This window comes from Perissodus microlepis, chromosome 7 (genome assembly GCF_051167445.1).
Source record: "Perissodus microlepis isolate ML-2025 ecotype Zambia chromosome 7, ASM5116744v1, whole genome shotgun sequence".
NCBI classification, from domain to species: Eukaryota; Metazoa; Chordata; class Actinopteri; order Cichliformes; family Cichlidae; genus Perissodus; species Perissodus microlepis.
Window position 1 is genome coordinate 44,073,921 of NC_140467.1, and position 19,722 is coordinate 44,093,642.

The 19,722-nt window shown below is 40.9% G+C and overlaps 3 protein-coding genes across 13 annotated transcripts in view; 2 read left to right on the forward strand and 1 right to left on the reverse strand.

The window, feature by feature from the left end:
• The first annotated feature begins 53 nt into the window (after window positions 1-53).
• Window positions 54-2,311, forward strand: bbln (bublin coiled coil protein). Its single transcript, XM_084935299.1, has 2 exons — window positions 54-388; window positions 1,164-2,311. The coding sequence occupies exons 1-2, from the start codon at window positions 310-312 to the stop codon at window positions 1,433-1,435; spliced, it is 351 nt and encodes a 116-aa protein (XP_084791425.1). The 5' UTR covers window positions 54-309; the 3' UTR covers window positions 1,436-2,311.
• ciz1a (cdkn1a interacting zinc finger protein 1a) lies at window positions 2,157-11,428 on the reverse strand. The gene is made up of 16 exons (XM_084935298.1): window positions 11,256-11,428; window positions 10,566-10,798; window positions 8,798-8,925; window positions 8,429-8,652; window positions 7,967-8,087; window positions 7,709-7,796; window positions 7,337-7,449; window positions 6,965-7,044; window positions 6,624-6,830; window positions 6,415-6,545; window positions 6,152-6,242; window positions 5,949-6,053; window positions 5,547-5,669; window positions 5,354-5,426; window positions 5,132-5,253; window positions 2,157-4,909 (listed from the first exon to the last, which is right to left on the reverse strand). Exons 2-16 carry the CDS (start codon window positions 10,715-10,717, stop codon window positions 4,436-4,438), a joined length of 2,232 nt encoding a protein of 743 aa, XP_084791424.1. The 5' UTR covers window positions 10,718-10,798; window positions 11,256-11,428; the 3' UTR covers window positions 2,157-4,435.
• A 760-nt stretch (window positions 11,429-12,188) lies between these two features.
• The window catches only part of dnm1a (dynamin 1a), a 50,628-nt gene continuing 43,094 nt past the window's right edge, over window positions 12,189-19,722 (forward strand). For 3 of the 11 annotated variants that reach the window (XM_084935302.1, XM_084935311.1, XM_084935305.1), the window contains exon 1: window positions 12,190-12,625. In XM_084935302.1, the coding sequence (XP_084791428.1) occupies window positions 12,465-12,625 (161 nt within the window). In that variant the 5' untranslated portion in view covers window positions 12,190-12,464. Of the gene's footprint in view, window positions 12,626-19,722 lie in introns of all 11 variants that reach the window. The other 8 variants (XM_084935300.1, XM_084935306.1, XM_084935310.1 and 5 more) reach the window with 3 other exon arrangements.

A 19,722-nucleotide genomic window follows, 5' to 3' on the forward strand; every position in this document is an offset into this window, starting at 1 on the left:
CTGCACAGAGTGAGTCATCTCGCTTTGGAACCAAAACCACGCCCACATTTCTCCCACAATTCCCTGGTTCCGTAAACAAATATCGGAAGCTAGCTGTTTGAGGTGTCGTGCATACTGTGAATTAAAATCTGACGTTAGAGCTAGAGTAGAACCCAGACAGCGCTGTTGGTGTTACTTGCAATTACATTAAGAGCGTTTAGTAATGCTACTGAGCTAGCTGGCTAGCTTAATAGCATAACTGACGATATTTAAGGTTCCTACTGTTTCTTAAGTACACGTGAATATAAATATATATATATATATACAACAATGTCTGGACCAAATGGAGATCCAAACATCTCTCCGGACGATGGTATTATAAACGACGAAGATGATTTCGGCGAAGAAGGTAAAACAAAAGCTTTCATTGTAACTGATGTTAGCAATCATTAGAGCCGCTGGGCCACTCCAGTGATTGTTAGAACAAACACTAGTTACTTTTTGGTTAATTTTAATTACGTATGCGGGTATTTGTGGGCGTGATTTAGATTTATGTAAAAGTCCATCCTTAAAACTTTTGTATGAATCAATTGGGTAATTAGCAGCCATGTTCAATAAAATGAAGCAACTGTAAAGATTCATGGGCCAAAGTTCCTCCAAAACAATGTAGGACACTGAGAAGGTCATACAGAAAACAGTGACTTCTGCTTAAGAGGTTTCTAAAAACTGTTGAATCATGGGTTGTGCTTAGTGCTTCACAGACCTGCACAGAGTCAGAAAATTTTCAGAATAGGTGTCACAGTAACTACACTCAACATTCACCTTCATGTAAACATCCCTGCCTGACTAAACACCCCCACCAGTGCCTCTTCATAGCGGTTGTGTTGTCAAATAAATATAACTAAAGTGGTTTTCATATTTGCCTCATTTTCAGTTTTAGTTTTCTGTAATAACCTTGGTGATGAATACTGGACTGTTAAATTGCTGGTATGTTATTTTTTATTTAAAACAAACAAACAAACAAAAGGTAACTGAAGCCAAAAACTGTCAACTTTCATAGCATTATCCTGTCTTTCATATATATAAATTAAATTTATATGATCAAAAACTGTTAAACTCTTTATTCAGTCGTTGCTCTTTAAATTGCCAAACAAAGCAAACTAACTTATGCTGCTCGTCCACAGAGTACTCTGCCATCAACAACATGCTAGATCAGATCAACTCCTACCTCGATGACCTGGAGGAGCGGAACGACGCTCTTAATGGCAAACTGCACGAACTGATGGAGTCAAATCGGCAAGCTCGACTGGAATTCAGAGCCCAGTTGTTGGGCCCCCCAAAGGAGGAGGATGTGGAGGAGCACTGTCCCACAGCAGACGGGGAGTCCTCCTCAACCAGCAAGGAGGACATAAACGAGGATAAAGAAGGCTTGCAAATGAATGACATGAATATTTAGATCAGGAGGTTAAATTAAGGAAAAAGCCGGGATAGAAATATTATGAAAGTTGACTCAACTCCTGAAAGCTGTCATTTGGACTAGTGACCCTTTATCTTCATAGTCGAAGCTCACATCAGCAGGCGTGTGCGATAGATTACATCTCCTCTTTTGCAGAGCTCATTCCGGTTTCTCCTTTGGCAATGTGCCGATGTTCTGGTAACTAACCTCAAACAGCTTCTCATGCAAGCTGGATGTTACATCAACTTCTTTAATTTCACTGCAGACTTTATAAATCTAAAGCCAGATGTGCCGCTTTGTATTAGGAAGAAAAGGCTCAGGATTATGTGGGAGGTCACAATGCTTAGTCCTAAAGCAAGAAAACGACTAAATATATATATTTTTAAAGTTGGTATTAAAACATGGTCTTTGATAAACAAGGTTCAAACTACAGGAGCAACCTTAAATCTTTCCAGATTCTGGACCTAAATATTGTTTTGATACAGATGTCATATCAACAACTTCTCAAGCATTTGAGTCAGTCCTTGTTAAACAGAGAAAGACTCCACTTAAGTGTTTCATCGCATTATTAGCTTTGCAATTCCTATACCCTCCCAAAAAGTAAATAGGAAGCATTGGACACTCATATGTATTATAATGCTTGTTGTGCATCCTAACTGTAAACGCTGTGCTGTGTTCAGTGTCTGTTAAGTGTTTGCTGTAAAATCAAAAAAACGAAACGTTGGAATTATGAGACATTTTTAATATAAATTAAGATGACTCCCAAACAGAAAACAAACATCCAAAAATACAATAAACTTCCAGCAGTTAGAAAAAATCACCAGTTTGTTCATCTCAATTTGTCAGTAGCTGAATAAAAATACAATAAGAAACGTACAGCTTTGTTTGAAGTCATCCTTTACATGCCCTTTTTTTGCCTCTCCGTTCTGTTTCGGAGTTTAAAAGCACAGATTAGATCACATCTCCTTCATTCAGAGAGAATACAACACTAATCATGTGACAGTCGCTGACGTGACTACAAGGGTTGCTACGTGTGTCAGTCAGTCCTCTGTGGTTGATAATAGGTTTCTCTAAAACACAGGGTGAAATGTTTCCAGAGCAGAGCGCTGGTTATGATGAAGGAAGTGGTGCTTCCTGTTTCACCCTCACCTGTGAGTAACACCTCTGGATAATCTACAGGACTCTTTGCTACATTTTAATTGATAGTTTTGTACTATCACCCAACTGTGTTTCTACTCTTGGTACAGCAACTAAAATAAAACGATGGTAAACTGGAGTCAAATAAGCACCAACTTAAAACAATGACATTGGGCTGTGAATGCTTTTAAAAAGGATGAGTGGAAAACAATTGTTTTTATCTAAATGTAGCCTGCGCCATCGATTCTGACCTGGAAGCGACAGCACAGCGTTTAAACTGAAAAACAAGATGTAGACAAAGTGCATGCAGCCTTATGCAAACGAGAAGAATCGTCATTTAGATTAAGTGCCTTACTGCTAGAAGAGAAGCCCTTTATTTTTGGCTGCTGACGGCCTTTTAAAAATACACACACTCTTCACCAGACTATATTTTGACGACAGTGCTTTCAGTGTGAAGGGAACCACTGCTTGACTGCCTTGTTCTTTTTGTTGCCCAAAACATAATCAGCAACATCAAATTAAACCCAAAATCCCAGCCATTCATAAAAAAAGAAGATAAAATGCTGTGAAGCAGGCTGCAATCAGATCCAAGATTCAGCTTTTTTTCTTCGCTCAGTCCATGTGCCACTAAGACCTGTTTGTTTTAAAACAAATGTTGACACCTGCTCAAGTATGCAGTGTGCTTACATTCTACATTTCACCATGTGCTATGTGTGATTAGCCAGTGTCTCCACTTTACCATCAGTCCAGTCTTTTATACTGGTAGGTTGTACTAACCATCAGTCACCTAGCTAGCCAGAGAATTAGCGCAAAAAAAAAAAAAAAAAAAGAAAGACAGAAAGAGAAAAGCTGGTAATGAGCCATCTAAGACTCCCGATTCTTGAGGACAACAGGGTGGAAAATTAGCACTTTAGCGAGCAGTCTTAATTTTAAATGTCACTGGAGGAATTCAGCTTAGGAAGAAAAGAGTAAAAAACAAAACAAAACTATGGATTCGTCTATATCTGCAAATTTGATTGTATATTAAAACTTGCATTTAGCTTTCTTTTTTTTTTGCAACCAAGCAGCATTTCCTAATTCCAAACTACATCCTTCATGTATACAGTAAAAGTCACAATACCCTTTGTTTTTTTTTTAGTTAGTATGCAAACAACACTATGTGCAGTTTTAATTCAGCACAGCAAATATTAGGTTTTAAATAATACAATGTCTGAACCAAAGCACAGATTTGGAATGATAGAATAAAGCCAATTAAACTTCAATGGGACCATGGGCCATTATATCCAAATATATGTACATTTTATATATATATTTTCCTGTCACCTGTTGAAGCAACAGCCTCTCTATGAATTTCTGTAGTAGTGTGACTACACAAATAAGCACAATCTGCTTAGTTGCAGTTTTCCAGAGACCAAAGTACGGGAATCAGTTCAAAGAGGGCATCAAATACAAGGATGTTCTCGTTGTTAAAAAAAAAAGGAAAAAAAAAAGGTCTATTTAGTTATTCTGATTATACTGATACTAAACACAAAGGCTTTAAGTTCAATATCTACTTCATCTTTTTATTTTTGACTAGATGACTTTATAATAATGTGTAATCTGATAGTGATGGCTGACGCTGGCCCACATTTTCCAACTGAAAGCCAAAATTAAGAGCTTCGCCCGCAATTGTGTTAATTTCACACCCTGGGAGAGCGATTCACATGAGAAGTCCTGTTCTCTGTGCATTTAATTCCAACTTTCCAGTGCGGTGAGGAGCTCGACCGCCAACTCCTTGGTCTCTGTTCCATGGAAGCACCTCTTTAGTCACATCCTGTCAGTGGTTGTGATTGTACCTGTTTCTTTTCTGTGCACATCATTTCCTCATCGCCTGTTTGCCGCCCTTCCCGACCTGCGTCTGGGTGCTTTCCCCGTCCCAATCTTTTTCCCCTGGGTTGCAGGGGCTTCTCTCTCCTCCAACTCTTCAGTGGCATCCTCTGCAGTGGCTGATGGCTCAGAGTCCATGTCCACACTACTGCTGGCGGGCACCTCAGCAGGGGATGTGTCCATGTTGCTAGTGATGGTTGCTGAGGTGGTAGACAAGTCCTCTGAGGTTGCCTCAGGTTCGGCCGGCTTTCCCTTTTCCTCGCCCCGTATCTGCATTTTAAGTTGGGTGAGCGTGACAACGGGCTGCAAGGATTTAAGGTTCGTCGCTAAATCTGTGTCATCAGAGAGTAGATTTTTATCCGAACAGTCTGAGGCAGTTTCATTTATGTGCATGAGCCTGTCAGCAGGTTGGACAGATTCTCTCGAATCTTCAGCATCTTCACCTTTTCGACTCACCAAGGCTTTGTACCTCTGTGGGGGGAAAAAAACCCAGCATAAAAATACTGGATTATGCCTCTAGATATACACTCATGCAGCTTGTTTCCCCGGGAGATTAATGTACACACTGGCCTTTTAAGAGCTCACGTATGCCTAGATTAAGGCTGGAGTTATGCAATTAAAAAAAATTCAAAACACAACTGAATGCAAATAGTAATGTTGTTATCTTTAAGCTTAAAACTTAAACCGACAAACCTTAAGATTCTCAAAGTGCTGCAGTGACTTGCAGTGGCCGTGCAGGGCAGAAGACTCAAAGTTGTAAAACTTGTTGCAAAGCTTGCAGATAAAACCTGCGACTGGAACTAAAAAACTGGACCCTGTGACGAAGGAAATGAGAAACTAAACATCACAAAGATACTAAATATCAGAGAAGAGAAAGCAGGAGTGGAAAAAAAAACACAGGAGTGCCTCTCTCACCATAGACTGTGTCAGGGTCATACTGCTCATCACTGGACACGTCAGTCGCTTCTTTAAGGGGGGACCAGCCGTCCTGCATCAGTGAAATGTGTTACTGCAGAGATTCTCTTAAACCAGTTCTGAACCAAGGGTTGTACATTTGCCAATCATCTCACTGAAGGAAATCACCAACAATAATTTATATGCAGCTCACCTCTCCATCTCCTTGATTACTCAATCCTTTCTCCTCCTCAGTCCCCTCCTCTGTTTCTAATGAAAAACCTTCTGTGCCCAATGAAGCAAGTTTGGCGAAGGCCTCACAATCCTTTTCCTGGAGCTAGAAACGAGAAAACTGAAGTGAGAATTTTACCTCATCTGTGTATACAAACTCGATTAGTCTCTATATAGTTATGAATATAAATAGTTGTGAATATAAATGTATTGTATTGTATTTGGCAAAAGAAGCTTTTCTTTACTGGAACACTGGTGATTTTCCTTTGGGGAGGTCAAAACCTCTCTCATGTGTGCCAAAATTTTCTAAATAAAGAAACATCTTTTCCTCTGGGAAAACATTTGTTGATGTGTAAAAGAAAGAACAAAAGGATTTCTTTCCCACCTTCTGTCTGTGCTCCTGGGACTGCAAGTGCTCCAAAAACATCTGGGAGTTCTTGAAGTGTTTCTTGCAGATGGCACAGGAGGACATGTCTGTTTTACTGGCAAGCTGAGGACATGGAGCAGAGCATTTTCAACACTACTCAAAATATTTTCTAATATTTCTTAAACTTTACTTTTGCGCTATGTAGTGAGAAACTGATGTACCTTGTGTTCCTCTGTGCGACGGTGGTCGGCGATGCTACTCGTGAAGTGTGTGAGACAGGTGGCACACCAACGCTTCAAGTCTTTCTTCTCCCTGCAATGAACACAGGACATCCTTCGTAAGGGTCGCCCTCTACGTTCAAACTTAATATGACACACAGGAGGAAGGAGGTGGTCTCTGAAGGGGTTTAATTAAAACATGTGCAAATATGCCACACCTTTTAAAGCTGCTATGCTTTTCATAAAGAAATCTGCAAATAACTGACCCATCTTTGTTTGCTCCCTGTAGAGACTCCTGCACCCGAGGCAGCAGGGTGACGAGGCAGGCATTGCTCATGTGTTGGATCTCCATCATCCTCTGCTGGTGGGAAATGCTGTTCATATGACTCCTGAAGTTCTAGCACACAAAGGGAAGAACATTAATGACAAAAGAGTGGAGTTAAAATATTATTATTAATGCTCACCATTAACCTACTTGCTGGTTGTGGCAGGTGGTGCTGCAAAGATAACAGTAGAACTTGCTGGAGCCCTCTGCCACACCCTCCTCCTCTTCATCCTGGCTCTCAGGCAAAGCTACTGGGGCATCTTTGCTCTGTGAAGTTTCCTCTGCTGGTAAATTAGCCTGCCGGTCACCCTCACTAGGCCTGCCAGAGGGGGACGGGGCTGACGAACAGCTATGCAGCTACAAAGAAGAACCACGAGTGTTGAACTTTTATGAAAAATGTATAAAAATCAACAAGACTTTAGTTCTTTAGGCACATGAAAAACAATATGTTCTCTATGACCTGAACATCAAAAACAAAAGGCTCCTCTCACCTCACCAACTTTGGTCTCCTCGAGTGCGTCGACAATGTCTGACCCTGTTCTGGAGCCACTTTCTTCCAGAGCGATGCATTCTTGTGATAAAGAGACACCCAATAAGAGTTCACCTCGAAAGACCCCAACAATAACACAGAGTACTGTGTAAAGGTCTTGAATCACCTCTCATTTCTTTATATTTTGGTCAGGAAATGGGTGCAGTATTTTAACTGAAACGTGTACATATAGACATGAAAATGCAGTATATAAGGCAAGAACAGAGTTTGTACAACTCTAATGAGCCTGAAAGTCAATATTTGGTTTGAAAACTTTTATTCTTGAACACAGCCTGAACTCTCTTAGGCAGCTTTCTTGTAATTTCTTTTTTACCTTCAGGGTGGACATCCTCTGTGTTGTTGCTACACTCTGAGGAAAGAGCTTCCCCATCTATGTTTGCCGTAGTGACGGCCTCGGCAGCTCCCTGTTCTGTGGGCTTCTCCGACCTGAGAAGACAAGAAAAAAGCATTTCTGTTTAGCAAAGTTTCACCATTTTTTTAATGCTATGAATTTCAAATAACTGAGTAAGGAAAAAGAACACATTTCTAAATTTGTTTTTTGCCTTCTTAAAACCGGTGAGAGGAAAAAAACAAAACAAAACCTATTTCTTTCCTTTTTTTGGTCAAATACAAGAAATTACATTTTCCAGAAATAGAGAGTGCAGTTTTCTAATACAGCTAACAGCAATAAACAGGCTTTCCCTACCATTCTGTCCTCTTTTTCTTCACTGCAGGCTCTTCAAGTTGCTCCTCAGATAGTTGTGTTGGCCCATCCAGTCCTCCCGTAGCGCCATCTGTGGGTGAAAAACACAAACCAAAGGGAAAAAGAAAATATTTAACTCTGATATTCTTCAAGTACTTTGTACAAAAAGTTTAAATTCACATGGCATTTAGCTAACACTATACCTCAGCTTCCATCCTAACTAATTACTATTTTTCTGATATGGGTGAATTGCAGCTCTACCTGCTTGAGTCTTGCCATTAGCTCCAGTGGTACTGCTAGCTGCTGCTGGTTGCTCATCTGAGCTCCCTGCTGCCATCTGCTCACTGTCCCGCTTACGATCTGGCTGTCGATTTGCAGCATCCTACTCACAGAGACAGATCACATGAAAACTAGAAAATAATGATCCATCGTAGCTGAAAAACTTTATCTACGCAGTTTTTTTGAGGGATACATTCCTGAAACATTATGTAAATATGTGCACTGACTCTATAGTGCACCTACTTATTTGTTGAGAATAAATGGAAATCCTGATTCTTATCATTTGTCATACATTCACACGGCTTACAACAAAGATAATTACACTAACACAAATAATCAAAAACATGCCGTACTGTCCAACCCTGATCACTCGGATGGTAATCTGAGCTCACTCAAAAACCCACACAATGAACACAGTAACTGCAATAGCGCTGTTATAAATACCGCGGAAGACGAAGAAGAGGAGGCAGAGGATGCTGAGGAGGTGGTGGTGTTGTTGTTGTTGAAGTAGCGGGGATGTGGGTGGAAGGGTCGTGCAGCTGGGAAACCCATGATGGGAGACTTGATAGCCATGCTCATGGGAACCGGCCCAAGCAGGGACGACCTGTTCCCTGCTGTGAAGAACTGCCGAAACTGCTGCCCACCCATCCCAAAGCCCCGCATGTTACCTGCACGCAAGTACAACAAGAAAGGAAATTATTATAAGGGCTTGCTTTAAATAAAAAACAATATACATGAAAATGTCACGTGACATCTTCTGCTCTTTGAGATTTCCAGGTATTGCCATTTTTATGCTATTCACTCACACCGTACCCTGCATCTGCTGCATCAGTAAAGCACCCTGCAGCATGGGATTGGGGGCGATGATGGTCGTCTGCGAGGCATGGCTCAGGTTGACCATCCGGGGAGGGGGTGCTGTCTGGGGGGCAACAGGAATGGTTCTAGGAAAGAAATACACACAAGAAAGTAGCATGTCTTATTATTTAAAAATTCACATCCTCACTCAAATCTGCAGCTAAAGGCAGAGTGTCTGGGGTAAATGACAAATCCATCAGAGCCATGGAAATGTTTTCCGCCTTCTTAACAACCTGAGAATTTATTTTACACGCATCCATCATACTAAAGCTGGCTTGACAGATTTTGCTGCCACCTTCGCTTATCCTCAGAATAAAGATGAGGAAAGAGAAGAAAATATTGTAGTTTAAGTGAGGATTAAAAACGGAGAAATAAAAAGCTTCCTTCAAAAAAAGGTTGGGACCAAAAAAAAATAAAAAATTATTTATATATATATATATATATATATATATATATATATATATATATATGAACATAATTTGCTTATTGTTTAAAACCCACATCTTATGGATAACTGCAGAAAGACAACATAAATAATGTTGAAAATGAGAAACTATGTTGTTTTTTGAAGAATACGTGCTCTTAGTTTGATGTGTAGTGTAAAAGCCATGTGCTTGAACATCTCATAATTAATTACATTAAGTAGCAACACGCCTGGATATAAAAATAACATGCCAGAACTTAACCAGTCTTTCATCTACAGTAAACAATATCATTAAAAAATTCTGAGAATCAGTCTAGCAAGATGGAGCACCGTTGCCTCACAGCAAGAAGGTCCTGGTTTTGAATCATGTGGCGACTTGTCCAAGGTGTACCCCTCCTCTCGCCCTATGAGAGCTAGGATAGGCTCCAGCTCTCTCCAGCACCCGAGAATCAAAGACAATTTCCATGTGCAACGGACTAGGCTAAAAACCAGTATTAACGGTCACAATCTTCAGAGTCTGGACTCAAAACAGACGCGATTATGTAGTGGAATCACTGCTTAAGCTCACAAACACTTGTGAAAACCACTGCCGATGAGAAACGTCTGCTGCTGAATTGACCAAATCCAATTTAAAACCTCACAATTTAAAGGGGAAAAAAAACAAAACAACAACAACAACATATATTTATGAAAAAAGATCCAAAATTATCAATGCCTTCTCTGAGCACCAGCTGACTTAACAGGAGACAAACAATACCAAACAATCTGCGGCAAGGTTTAGCAGGAAGTGTCTGGATGCTAAGATTGACACACAGAGGCGAATTCTTTATACACATTACTGACATCAAGTTAAATTTAAGCAGATATATACCGGTATATATATTTTAAAGGCTTATTTATATAGGACAGCTTTATCGCCATTACATGGCTTTCAAATCGGTGCACTGCGTTACAGTGAACAAGTAATTAGATTACCTGTTACCTGTAATGAGATTATAGGCTGGTTGACTGTGGAAGATGCCATAACAAATGTGATGTGATTTTGTGTTATTGGTCTGAGGTCAGAAATCCTGCAGCAAACGCTTTATATAACGTGTAAAAGAGGGATAATAACACATAACCTTTGAGTAATCTAGATAACAATGGAAGGCAGCAGTCAAAATAAACATCAAATACTGTCAGACCACTAATTAAATATCTGAAATGATAAAGGTAGCCGTAACAGGTGTTGGGACGGGCAGTTAGCATACAGGTCATCCAGAGGGCCTTACATTATCCCCGGTCTTGAGTTAACAGGCTTACCGGGGTGTCTGGTGGTGATGGGCCACATGGTGTCCGGGAGGCGGCTGCGGCGGGGGAGGCGGAGGCTGCTGCTGCTGGAAAAGTTGCTGTAGTTGCCTCAGTTGCTGGTGAAACTGTTGCTGTTGCTGCTGATGGATGTGCGGATTGAACATCACGGGCTCTGATTTAATCCGTTACGTTGCAACGAGTTGTCAGAGCCGTCAATGCGTGGCACCTCTTAGGACAGAGGATCTCTTGTTGGGAGGAAGAAAAACGTGATTACTTGCTCTGCTATCAGACCAACTATTTGTTGTTAAGGCACACTTAATGACAGTGCGCACCTCCTGTGAGACAACAGGTCGCTCTCATATTTCATTATGACAACTAGCTAGCGTTAGCATAGGAGCTAACAATAATGAACTTTTTGGTTTGCTAAGTTTACTTTCATTTCCTCCACCATCCCGCTTCATACAGATAGCCGCATGTTAGCCGCTACGCTGTCAGAGAAAGCAGAATGGTACTCTAAATATGCCCACAATATCGAGCCTATGTTGATAACTGAAGTGTAGCTACACCTTCCATAAAATGAACGAAGCTAACGCTACATTAGCCATAGCCGCTCAGTCACTGAACCAAACAAGTTAGCTTAGCATAGCATTCAACTAACTCAAAGACAAACCTCTCCTGTAGGGACTGTTTTGTCGTATTTACCTTCCTACAGCTGCCCCCAGAGACGTAAACCTCGCCGGGTGTTAATTGTCAACGTAAAACCAAACCGAAGAGTTAAACACTCGCACTTTACAGCAACGGTGCAACTTGCACAAAAACTGAAGCCATAACCTCTGATCAAACCGGTGGACCGTGTCACCCCCTAGTGGCTGCCTGGAGAACTGAAAACGCATGATGGACGTAGAATGACCAGGCTTCGAAATGTCGTTTTTAATACATTTATTTGTTGTTGTTGTTGTTGTTGTTTTGTTTTATACTCTACAGTTATTATTTTATCTATTAGCTAATGCGACATAGTTAATAAAAATAAAGCTTTTTAGAGGTGAACATTAAATAGCAGAATACAACTTAGCACCTGTGGCACTGTTTACATTACTGTTAGTATACTGTCATGTTGGTTGTAGGTTGAGCTCATTATGTTTTTCAATCTAGCTATGTTGCAAATAACCACCGCTGAAAATTAATTTCTATAGGACAGTGTTCACTTAGTCTTTCACTCTTTGTTTTTGGCTCTTGTTCTTCTAATATGTGTTTATGCAGTCATGTGTTTGTGTGTTTAATTGTGTAAACATATACTTAATGTGTGATTTTAACCAACCACTGAAGCATTTTGTAACTGTATGTTAAAAAGAGCTGCACAAATAAAGTTGTTGTTATTATTATTATCATTATATTTAATAAAGTATCAAAAAATAAGGTAATAAAATGTACATTTTCATGATTGAAACTGAGAGCAATCACAAATTTAAACACAACATAAATATAAAAGGGCATTCAAATTCGCTCAGGTGAGTTAAAAAATATTTATTTTAATATGAAAAATACTCTTTTTTTTTTTGTTTTCAAATTGCATTATTTATGCGAGAGAAATCTACCAGTGTCACCACCTAGCGGTGGGTGTGGAGTACTGCAGGGATCTCCTGGTAAAATACAAGAGCTCATCCTTCTCCTCCTCCCCCCCTGCGGTGCCTGGAGAGGAGAGTGTTGGAGAGAGTGCTGGCTTGAGATGATCTGACACACCGAAGAGCACCGTAAATGAGGAAGCAGAGTGAGAAGTGAGCCGGTGAGTGCGCGCAGACTAGAACGCCCTCTGAACGCTCTGAGGGGGGTGAGGAGGGGCGCAGAGGAAGATAAAGCCATAGATCCGTCCCTGTTCTGTCAAGGAAGCTAGCCCATCATCCTCTCGCAAAGATGGGGAACCGGGGAATGGAGGATTTGATTCCTCTGGTGAACCGCATGCAGGATGCTTTCTCGGCCATTGGGCAAAACGCAAACCTGGACCTGCCGCAGATCGCCGTGGTGGGAGGACAGAGCGCCGGGAAGAGCTCGGTGCTGGAGAACTTCGTCGGGAAGTAAGTAGGCTTTTCCAGGCTGTAGTGGATGCTGGCGCGCCTCCGGTGCACCGCGCAAGAAGGAGCTCTTACATCTAAGTCCCCATCCCCCCCGGCCAGGTTTAAATACACAAAGCCTTCACTTAGACCCGAAAGCTTCAAATTAAACGCGCATTCAACGCACTTTCTGTCGTTTCAAAGCCTCGAGCACACCGTGAGGCAGATTATTTTGTTAGGCCTTCATAAATCCCCAGAGTAGTTTATCTGTTAACTACCTTGTGATGCATTCAAGAACCACATATTCAAGTTACAATGACTTATTATGATCTTGTTATGATCCCCGTGCTTGATGTAAGTTTTCAAACGTGCCCGATTTGTTGTTGAACGACTTCGGTTAAAGGAAAATTTTCATTGTAAATCCACTGACATCTGTGACAAAGGCAGGGTTAGTTTGGAAGCTGACTTCCTGTGCAGCATGCACTGTCACAGCTTGCTTGGTGGAGGTGTTGTTTCTGTAGCAAGGCTCCCATTTTGTTGCCCAAAGGCTATTTAATCCTGAGCAGGGAAGGGTGCAGGATGATGCCCGCTGTGTGTATGTGTCAGTGAAGAGGCTTTAGCCTCGCAAACATGCAAGGCTTTTTCATTCTGCCACAACTGCTGTGCTGATGATACAAAACACAGGAAGGGAACAGAATCTGGAGTATGCAAGGCTGCTGTGTGACCTTGCACACACACACACACACACACACACACACACACACACACACACACACACACACACACACACACACACACACAGAATGAGAGTCCACCTGAGCTTTGAGCCCTTCCAGCTCAGCTCATCCATCTGTCTGCCCGTGCTTATAATGCTGTAAATGAAGCTTACTGCATGCAGACAGCACTGATGGTGCTTCTATCTGTCAGTCTGCTCCTGCTTTCTTGTATTTCGCTGGATGTGAAGATTTTTTTTAATGGGTTCAAAGATGCGCCCCACACACACACACATACACTGTGTGATTCAGCAGTATTTCCTGCTTAAGCAAGGGCATAGTGTATGCACACCATGGCTCCGAGCCAGCTCACCCCAACATTCAACAAGGCCTTGGTATTCCAAGACAAAATACCATCTATCCCACTGGACACAGAGGGAAAGGATCCATCTGTTAGGCATAGCTCTGTAGGTCTACCTAGTTCACCACATGGGCTCTATAATCCCCATCTTAAATGGTAGTAGGTGAGGCTGACCTGCTGTTTACCTGTAAGTGTACTCTACACCGCACCTGCTGTAAAAATAAAGGAATTCATTACAAAAACGTTCAGATGTTTCTGAATAAAGGTGAGAACTTGCAGTTATATATGGAGATTACAGTTGTAACACTAAAATAACAGTACAAAAGCAACCGGTGCTGACACTAGTATACTGCAAAGCATCAACAGCTATTCTACACAACACAATACAACAAGAAACCGCTGATGTAGATTATAGTAAGTGCACTGTTTGAATGAACATTTTATTTCTGGCAAATCTACCTGCAAACTTAGCTCAAAATTCAGAATAAAAGTCTGGAATGAAAAGCACATTAAGTTAAAGTGAGCTAAACATTCATATCTGCTACTGGCATCTTATTACTAATGTAACTCCTCGCTTTTGAGCCTTTTTATTCCCAGTAATAGCTATTAAATTGATCTCTTCACCCTCACAATTGGACCACGCTGTGCTGCACTCACGCATCTGTTGTCATAGAAACAGCTTTGCGCCTTATTATGCTGTTTTACCCAAAGGAGCAATGGTTTAGACAAATGATGAGATTTTAAACTTTATTACACAAAGGTGGTGGATTTCAATGCCAAGCGGGTGATTTGTAGGAACTGCGGTCTTTGGCGTCTCGTGAAAATTTGTGGCCTGCTGCGTTTTTAGGCTGCCAGCTTTCCTCGTCCAGCTGCAGTGACGTAGCTCAGGCTCTCCCATCCTCCTGATCGTCCTCTGCTTCACCTCCCCCACTGACCCATTGTGTTTTCTGACTAAACACATTTTTTCAATACGCTGCATTTACACGTGCCACAGCTTCTTTTTTTTCTATTTCCCCGTCTCTAATAGTGAATTGTGTTGGTGCCTTGCAGAAAGTCCAGCTTTCATTAAACTGCTTCTATTTCATAATTCTTATGTCAATAAAAACAAACAGGGTGCTATTGATTTTATTCCTGGTTCAAACTGCCCAACCCCACCTCCAATGTGTCTTTTATGGTTATCTCAGACAGCCAATAACAACATACAGAAAACTGCTGCATCAGTTTAATGGCTGTTTACAGCTTGTCTGTTGCTCAGCTGAACTGGATGTCATTTTAGGGGGAAAGAGAGAACACGAATGGGAGATAGATAAGTGAACAGGTTCATTCGACCCTTGTGATCATAAACAAACAGCTTTTTCTATGTAGCTGTTAAAGGATTTAGGTTAAAACTAACAACTACGCAGTTAAAGAAATGCTTTCAAAAAGGGGTTGAGAGACAGTTTTCCTCACTGGTGGATTAGATTTTGATGTGGTGATGCTACGTGTCTGGTAGGTGTGACAAAGACAGTTAAAACCATTTGAGATATTCTGTCCTAACCTCACAAGAGCACAGGAGCAGTAATCAAACTTACCTGTTTGTCTTTATCGTCTGTCCTTCACTGTTATTGCTCACGGTGCTTCTTACAGTTCAGTGTGTCTCCTCTCAGTTTAAACTCTGATTCCCCAACTCATGAATCTCTAAATTGAAGTTCTACTTGGCAGTGAGGTTAAACTAAAAACATGATCATAACAAACACACTAACGCACCGTGCCAGCACAAATCAAGATCCACAGTCATCACAATGCGTTTGTATTCTGAAGTATTTCTCTTTAATCGCTTCTTTCATCACCAACCATTTTCTTGTCACGACTAAAGTAGATGCAACTGCTTCTTTTTACTTTTCCTCTTTAAACCAATAAATGGGAAACTTATTTCGATATGTCTTTATGGCAACAAACAGTGATGAAACAGATGAAACTGATAGATGCCACTGTAGTTTCATCCAGGCCAGACATCTGAGGGTATTTGATCTGCAGTAAAAAATTGTTTAATGTTTGTCTTTTAATTGACAATAAATGAGCTATCTGGCCTTCTGCAGATTTATTTCTCTCCATGTTGACCCGGCCGAATCGTTGGCTTGCCTGTCTGGCAGTAAACAAGACATGATTATGAATATGAATTTGAGCTCATCCGCTCTTTCTCATTTGTGGCCGTTTCCCAGTCAGTAATTAAGGCTCCCACAGGTCTAATTATCTCAGACAAAGCAAGAGAGCTCTACTCGTCTTCGTTGCCAAACACTTGCAGTGCCAGCTGAGTGAAACCTGTTAGTACCCAGTAACCGTGAGGGTGGGGGTAAATCCACTATTGTTACATGTGTAGCGTAGCATTTATGTTAAAGGAAGAAAAACAGTTCATACACTGAACGTTGGAGGAAAACAGAATGAGGTGATTTAGAAAGTCAAAGAAAAAACAGTCACTAAATTGGAAAAGCAGCAGCTGCGTGCTGCAGAGTTCCTTCAGTAAAATGAAATTTTCTTACTGAATTCATTGTTAGTCGGATGACTCTGCTGATGGGACAAATCCACATAGGATGGCATAGAAAGCTATTACAGAAAATAACCAGGATGTTCAAGATCAGTATGTTGAGTTTATCAGGAGAGCTTGGTAGTCGCTGTGAATGATGTTTGCAAAGGCTTAGCTGCAAGGTTTGCTCAGTTTCAGCACCACGGACAGCTCTTTGACTGATTCCTCTGGAAAAAGCCAAATGCTGATTTTATCATTGGAAGTGAGGGTTGCTCTTCAGCTCTTTGTGTATTATAGTCATGTCATTATGGAAGATTAAAAGGGGCCAGTCAGTGGATTATAGAAACAATAGCTTTTTTTTTAGCAGAGGATTCATGCTTGTATCGAAACAGGCCAGGAGATGTCCCGCAGTCTTTCTTAGGATTGCCTAAGGGAATAATGAGTCATATATTTAGGCGATGAGTGGTGAGAAAATGGAGACAATAGGAATATTTGCCTTTTATGCACCGAAGCCCAAAGATTGTTGTTTGCTGAGGTGTGTCAGGTGTTTTGTTATCAGTGTAGGCTGGGAGCACTGGAATAGCCCAGTAACATAAAACTCCAACATAAGTGTTTTTTTTCTCTCCCTGCTGCCATCACCGTTTTAACCCCAGCATAGGGTTTAAGATACATACCTGTTTTCACATGTTACGTAACACTGAAAGGGTGTAAAGTGTTCTGATGAGCAGCAGCAGGATATTATCCTGTCACTAGATTAAAGCCTTTACTTTGTTCAAATCAAACCCCAGTGGGAGGTGGTGGGGGGATGTAGAGGCCTAACTTAATTAATTGCTTATGAAGAATAATGTGAGTGAGTCTCATGCCTAAAACGTGAATCTTTTTCTTTGATTCCATTGGATGTGATCAGCAAAGTTAGACTTGTAGAGTTCGTAATAGCTCTAATTAATCAAGTGGTAACATTTTACTTTACTTTCCCCGTAGTGTTAACGTCTTGCATGATTCTGAGTGAAATGGACTAGTAAAGAAAGCAGAGACTTGAGGGATTTGACGGTCGAACAAATATAACAAGCAAGATCGTTCTTCTTGGTTTAAATTGATATCTGCTAATTTTCCATCTATTTACACTCACTGGACACTTTATTAGATAAACCTGTTCAACAGCTTCTTAACACAAAGGTCTAATCAGACAATCACATTGCATTTAGGTGTGTAGACAGGGTTAAGATGACCCGCTGAAGTTTAAACTGAGCAACAAAGTGGGGAAGAAAGGTGATTTGGTGTCAGCTAAAAACATGAAATTGAGGCTACGATTCATATAGGCTTACCAAATTTGGACATCAGAAGACTGGGGAAAACTTTGTCTGATCTAATCAGATTTCTGCTGTAACATTCACATGGTAGGGTCAGAATTTGGTGTTGTAGCATGGTTCAACCCGGCCTACATCAATGGTTCATGCTGGTGGTGGTGGTGTGATGGTGTAGGGGATATTTTCTAGGAACACCCTGCGGCTCTTAGTAGCCATTGAGCATCATATAAACCCAGCAGGTAGTATTATTGCTGACCATGTCCTTTATGAATGGATTGCATGACATGTTTTACATCATGGATGTGCAGCTGATAAATCTGCAGCAACCGTGTGATGCTATCATGTCAATATGGACCTAAATCTCTGAGGAATGTTTCCAGAGAGTCGCTGAATCTCTGCCATGAAGAATGACGGCAGTTCTGAAGTAAAATTGGGGTCCGGCACAGTACTAGCTAGGTAAAAATAAACTCTATTCAGACATTGGTAAATAAAGAACCAACACAAGACTTTCGGAATAATTTTTTTCATTAGTTACAACTTTACATGACATGTTTTTTATTAACCGATTAATTGTTTGTTCAAAATGTCTTATTTTGTTTGATAAATCTTCCAGATAAAGCAAATAAAAGTGGGAAATCCTCACAGATGAGAAGCTGGAAACAGATAGTGTTTAGTAAATTCAAATTGAAACAATACCTCAGCTCCATTTAGTACCAAATAAAAATGTTGTTTCAAGGAAACTTCTAAGGGAATCATGAGGCATTTATGGGACTTAAATGCAGTAATAAAATATGCCTTAAAGAGCGAGTTAAAGTGTAGAAACAGAAGTGTGGGCATAGTAGGAGCGGGGAAGCAGTTGGAGAGAGACGGAGAGAAGAGAGGACATCATTCGTTCTGATACTGCTACAGAGGATTACCACTAATCTCTGTTTGGGCCGGAGCTCGCATTCTCCCATTGGCTCCGGTCTAATCTCGATGCCCACATATCCAACAAACGCCCTTTCATTGGCTCCACCTTCCAGTGTGGTTTATGGGAATATGTGTGCACGTGTGCGTCCATTATTCACCAGTAAAAACAGTGTCTTTCTGCCAAAACACAAACGCTGCCGGGAGGGAAAATTGCCTGTTTGTGCTGGTGCACCGCTGTCAGGACTCGTAATGCTGCACGCATTAGAGCGGGATTAGATGAGGCTCAGTGTCTGACTGTGTCTGGGAATCGGAAGTGAGGTGACGCACTTGCTGAGAGCAACAGAGCTGCATACTGAGCTGGAGTTGTTGGGAATATTACAGTGTCTTATAGAGAGTATCTAAAACATATACAAGGCAAACCCATCCTGGGTGAATACCAAATACTCCATCCTGGGGGCTGTAGTTGTTGACGTACTGTTTAATTATTATGTAAGATTTCTTTAAAGTGGAGCTCTTTGTACTGATTAAAACAGTCAGGTCTACACGAGGGAATAAGACAGTCTGTGTGCATGTGTGCACTCGTCCTGGCATTTATTTGTACACCACTGAGAGGGTAGACTCTATTACAAAAAGCAGTGAGTCACTACTCCACAGCAGCTGGCGCTTACTAGCTGCGTAGGCGTGTTTTTGTGTGTTTGTGCACAACATCAAGTGATGGAGGCTTAGCCCGAGTGCCTCCAAAAGTCAAATCTATCAGGTTCTTTTCTTTGAGTGTTTTGGAACCTAAAAATACATCAGTTTGTTTAATCTGCTTTGAGTTGCTGCAGCTGCAGGAGACACACATGCTTCACACATGCTCAAGCACCTTCCTCCTCTTTTCACTGTGCTCACAACTGATTAGTTTTGATGGTTTTATGGTATCCTACAATATATATTAGGTATATCTACATAGATAGAGACTGAGGGAAATGCAGATTTAGAACTGCTGCAGAGCACTACATACTGGGGGCTAATTTTGTGTTTTTCATAAAGTCACTTGACGAAACAATTAAGGGTAAGTGCAAAATAACTCAAAATGGCCATATGCATCCAACACGACACATTAGTTTCATATACAGTCATTTAAAAAGAAAGCACGGCTTCTTTCAAGTCCAATGTTTGACATATCGGGTCATAATAAAAACCATCTGATGAATAAAAATACTGACATATTATTTAATTCTTTGTTTATTTGTTCATTTAAAAAGGTAAACAGCAGCTAGGTGCTGATAATTAAATTTACATGATTAGCAGCCGTTGCTGCCCATCAGTCTCGGAATGGTTAAAAG

Coding starts and splice junctions, on each gene's coding strand:
- bbln (XM_084935299.1), top strand. CDS start 310: ATGTCTGGACCAAATGGAGATCCAAACATCTCTCCGGACGATGGTATT. Junction 389..1,163: donor AGATGATTTCGGCGAAGAAG/GTAAAACAAAAG, acceptor GCTCGTCCACAG/AGTACTCTGCCATCAACAAC.
- ciz1a (XM_084935298.1), bottom strand. CDS start 10,717: ATGTTCAATCCGCACATCCATCAGCAGCAACAGCAACAGTTTCACCAG. Junction 8,653..8,797: donor ACTGATGCAGCAGATGCAGG/GTACGGTGTGAG, acceptor ACTTGCGTGCAG/GTAACATGCGGGGCTTTGGG. Junction 6,243..6,414: donor CAGGGAGCAAACAAAGATGG/GTCAGTTATTTG, acceptor TGTTCATTGCAG/GGAGAAGAAAGACTTGAAGC.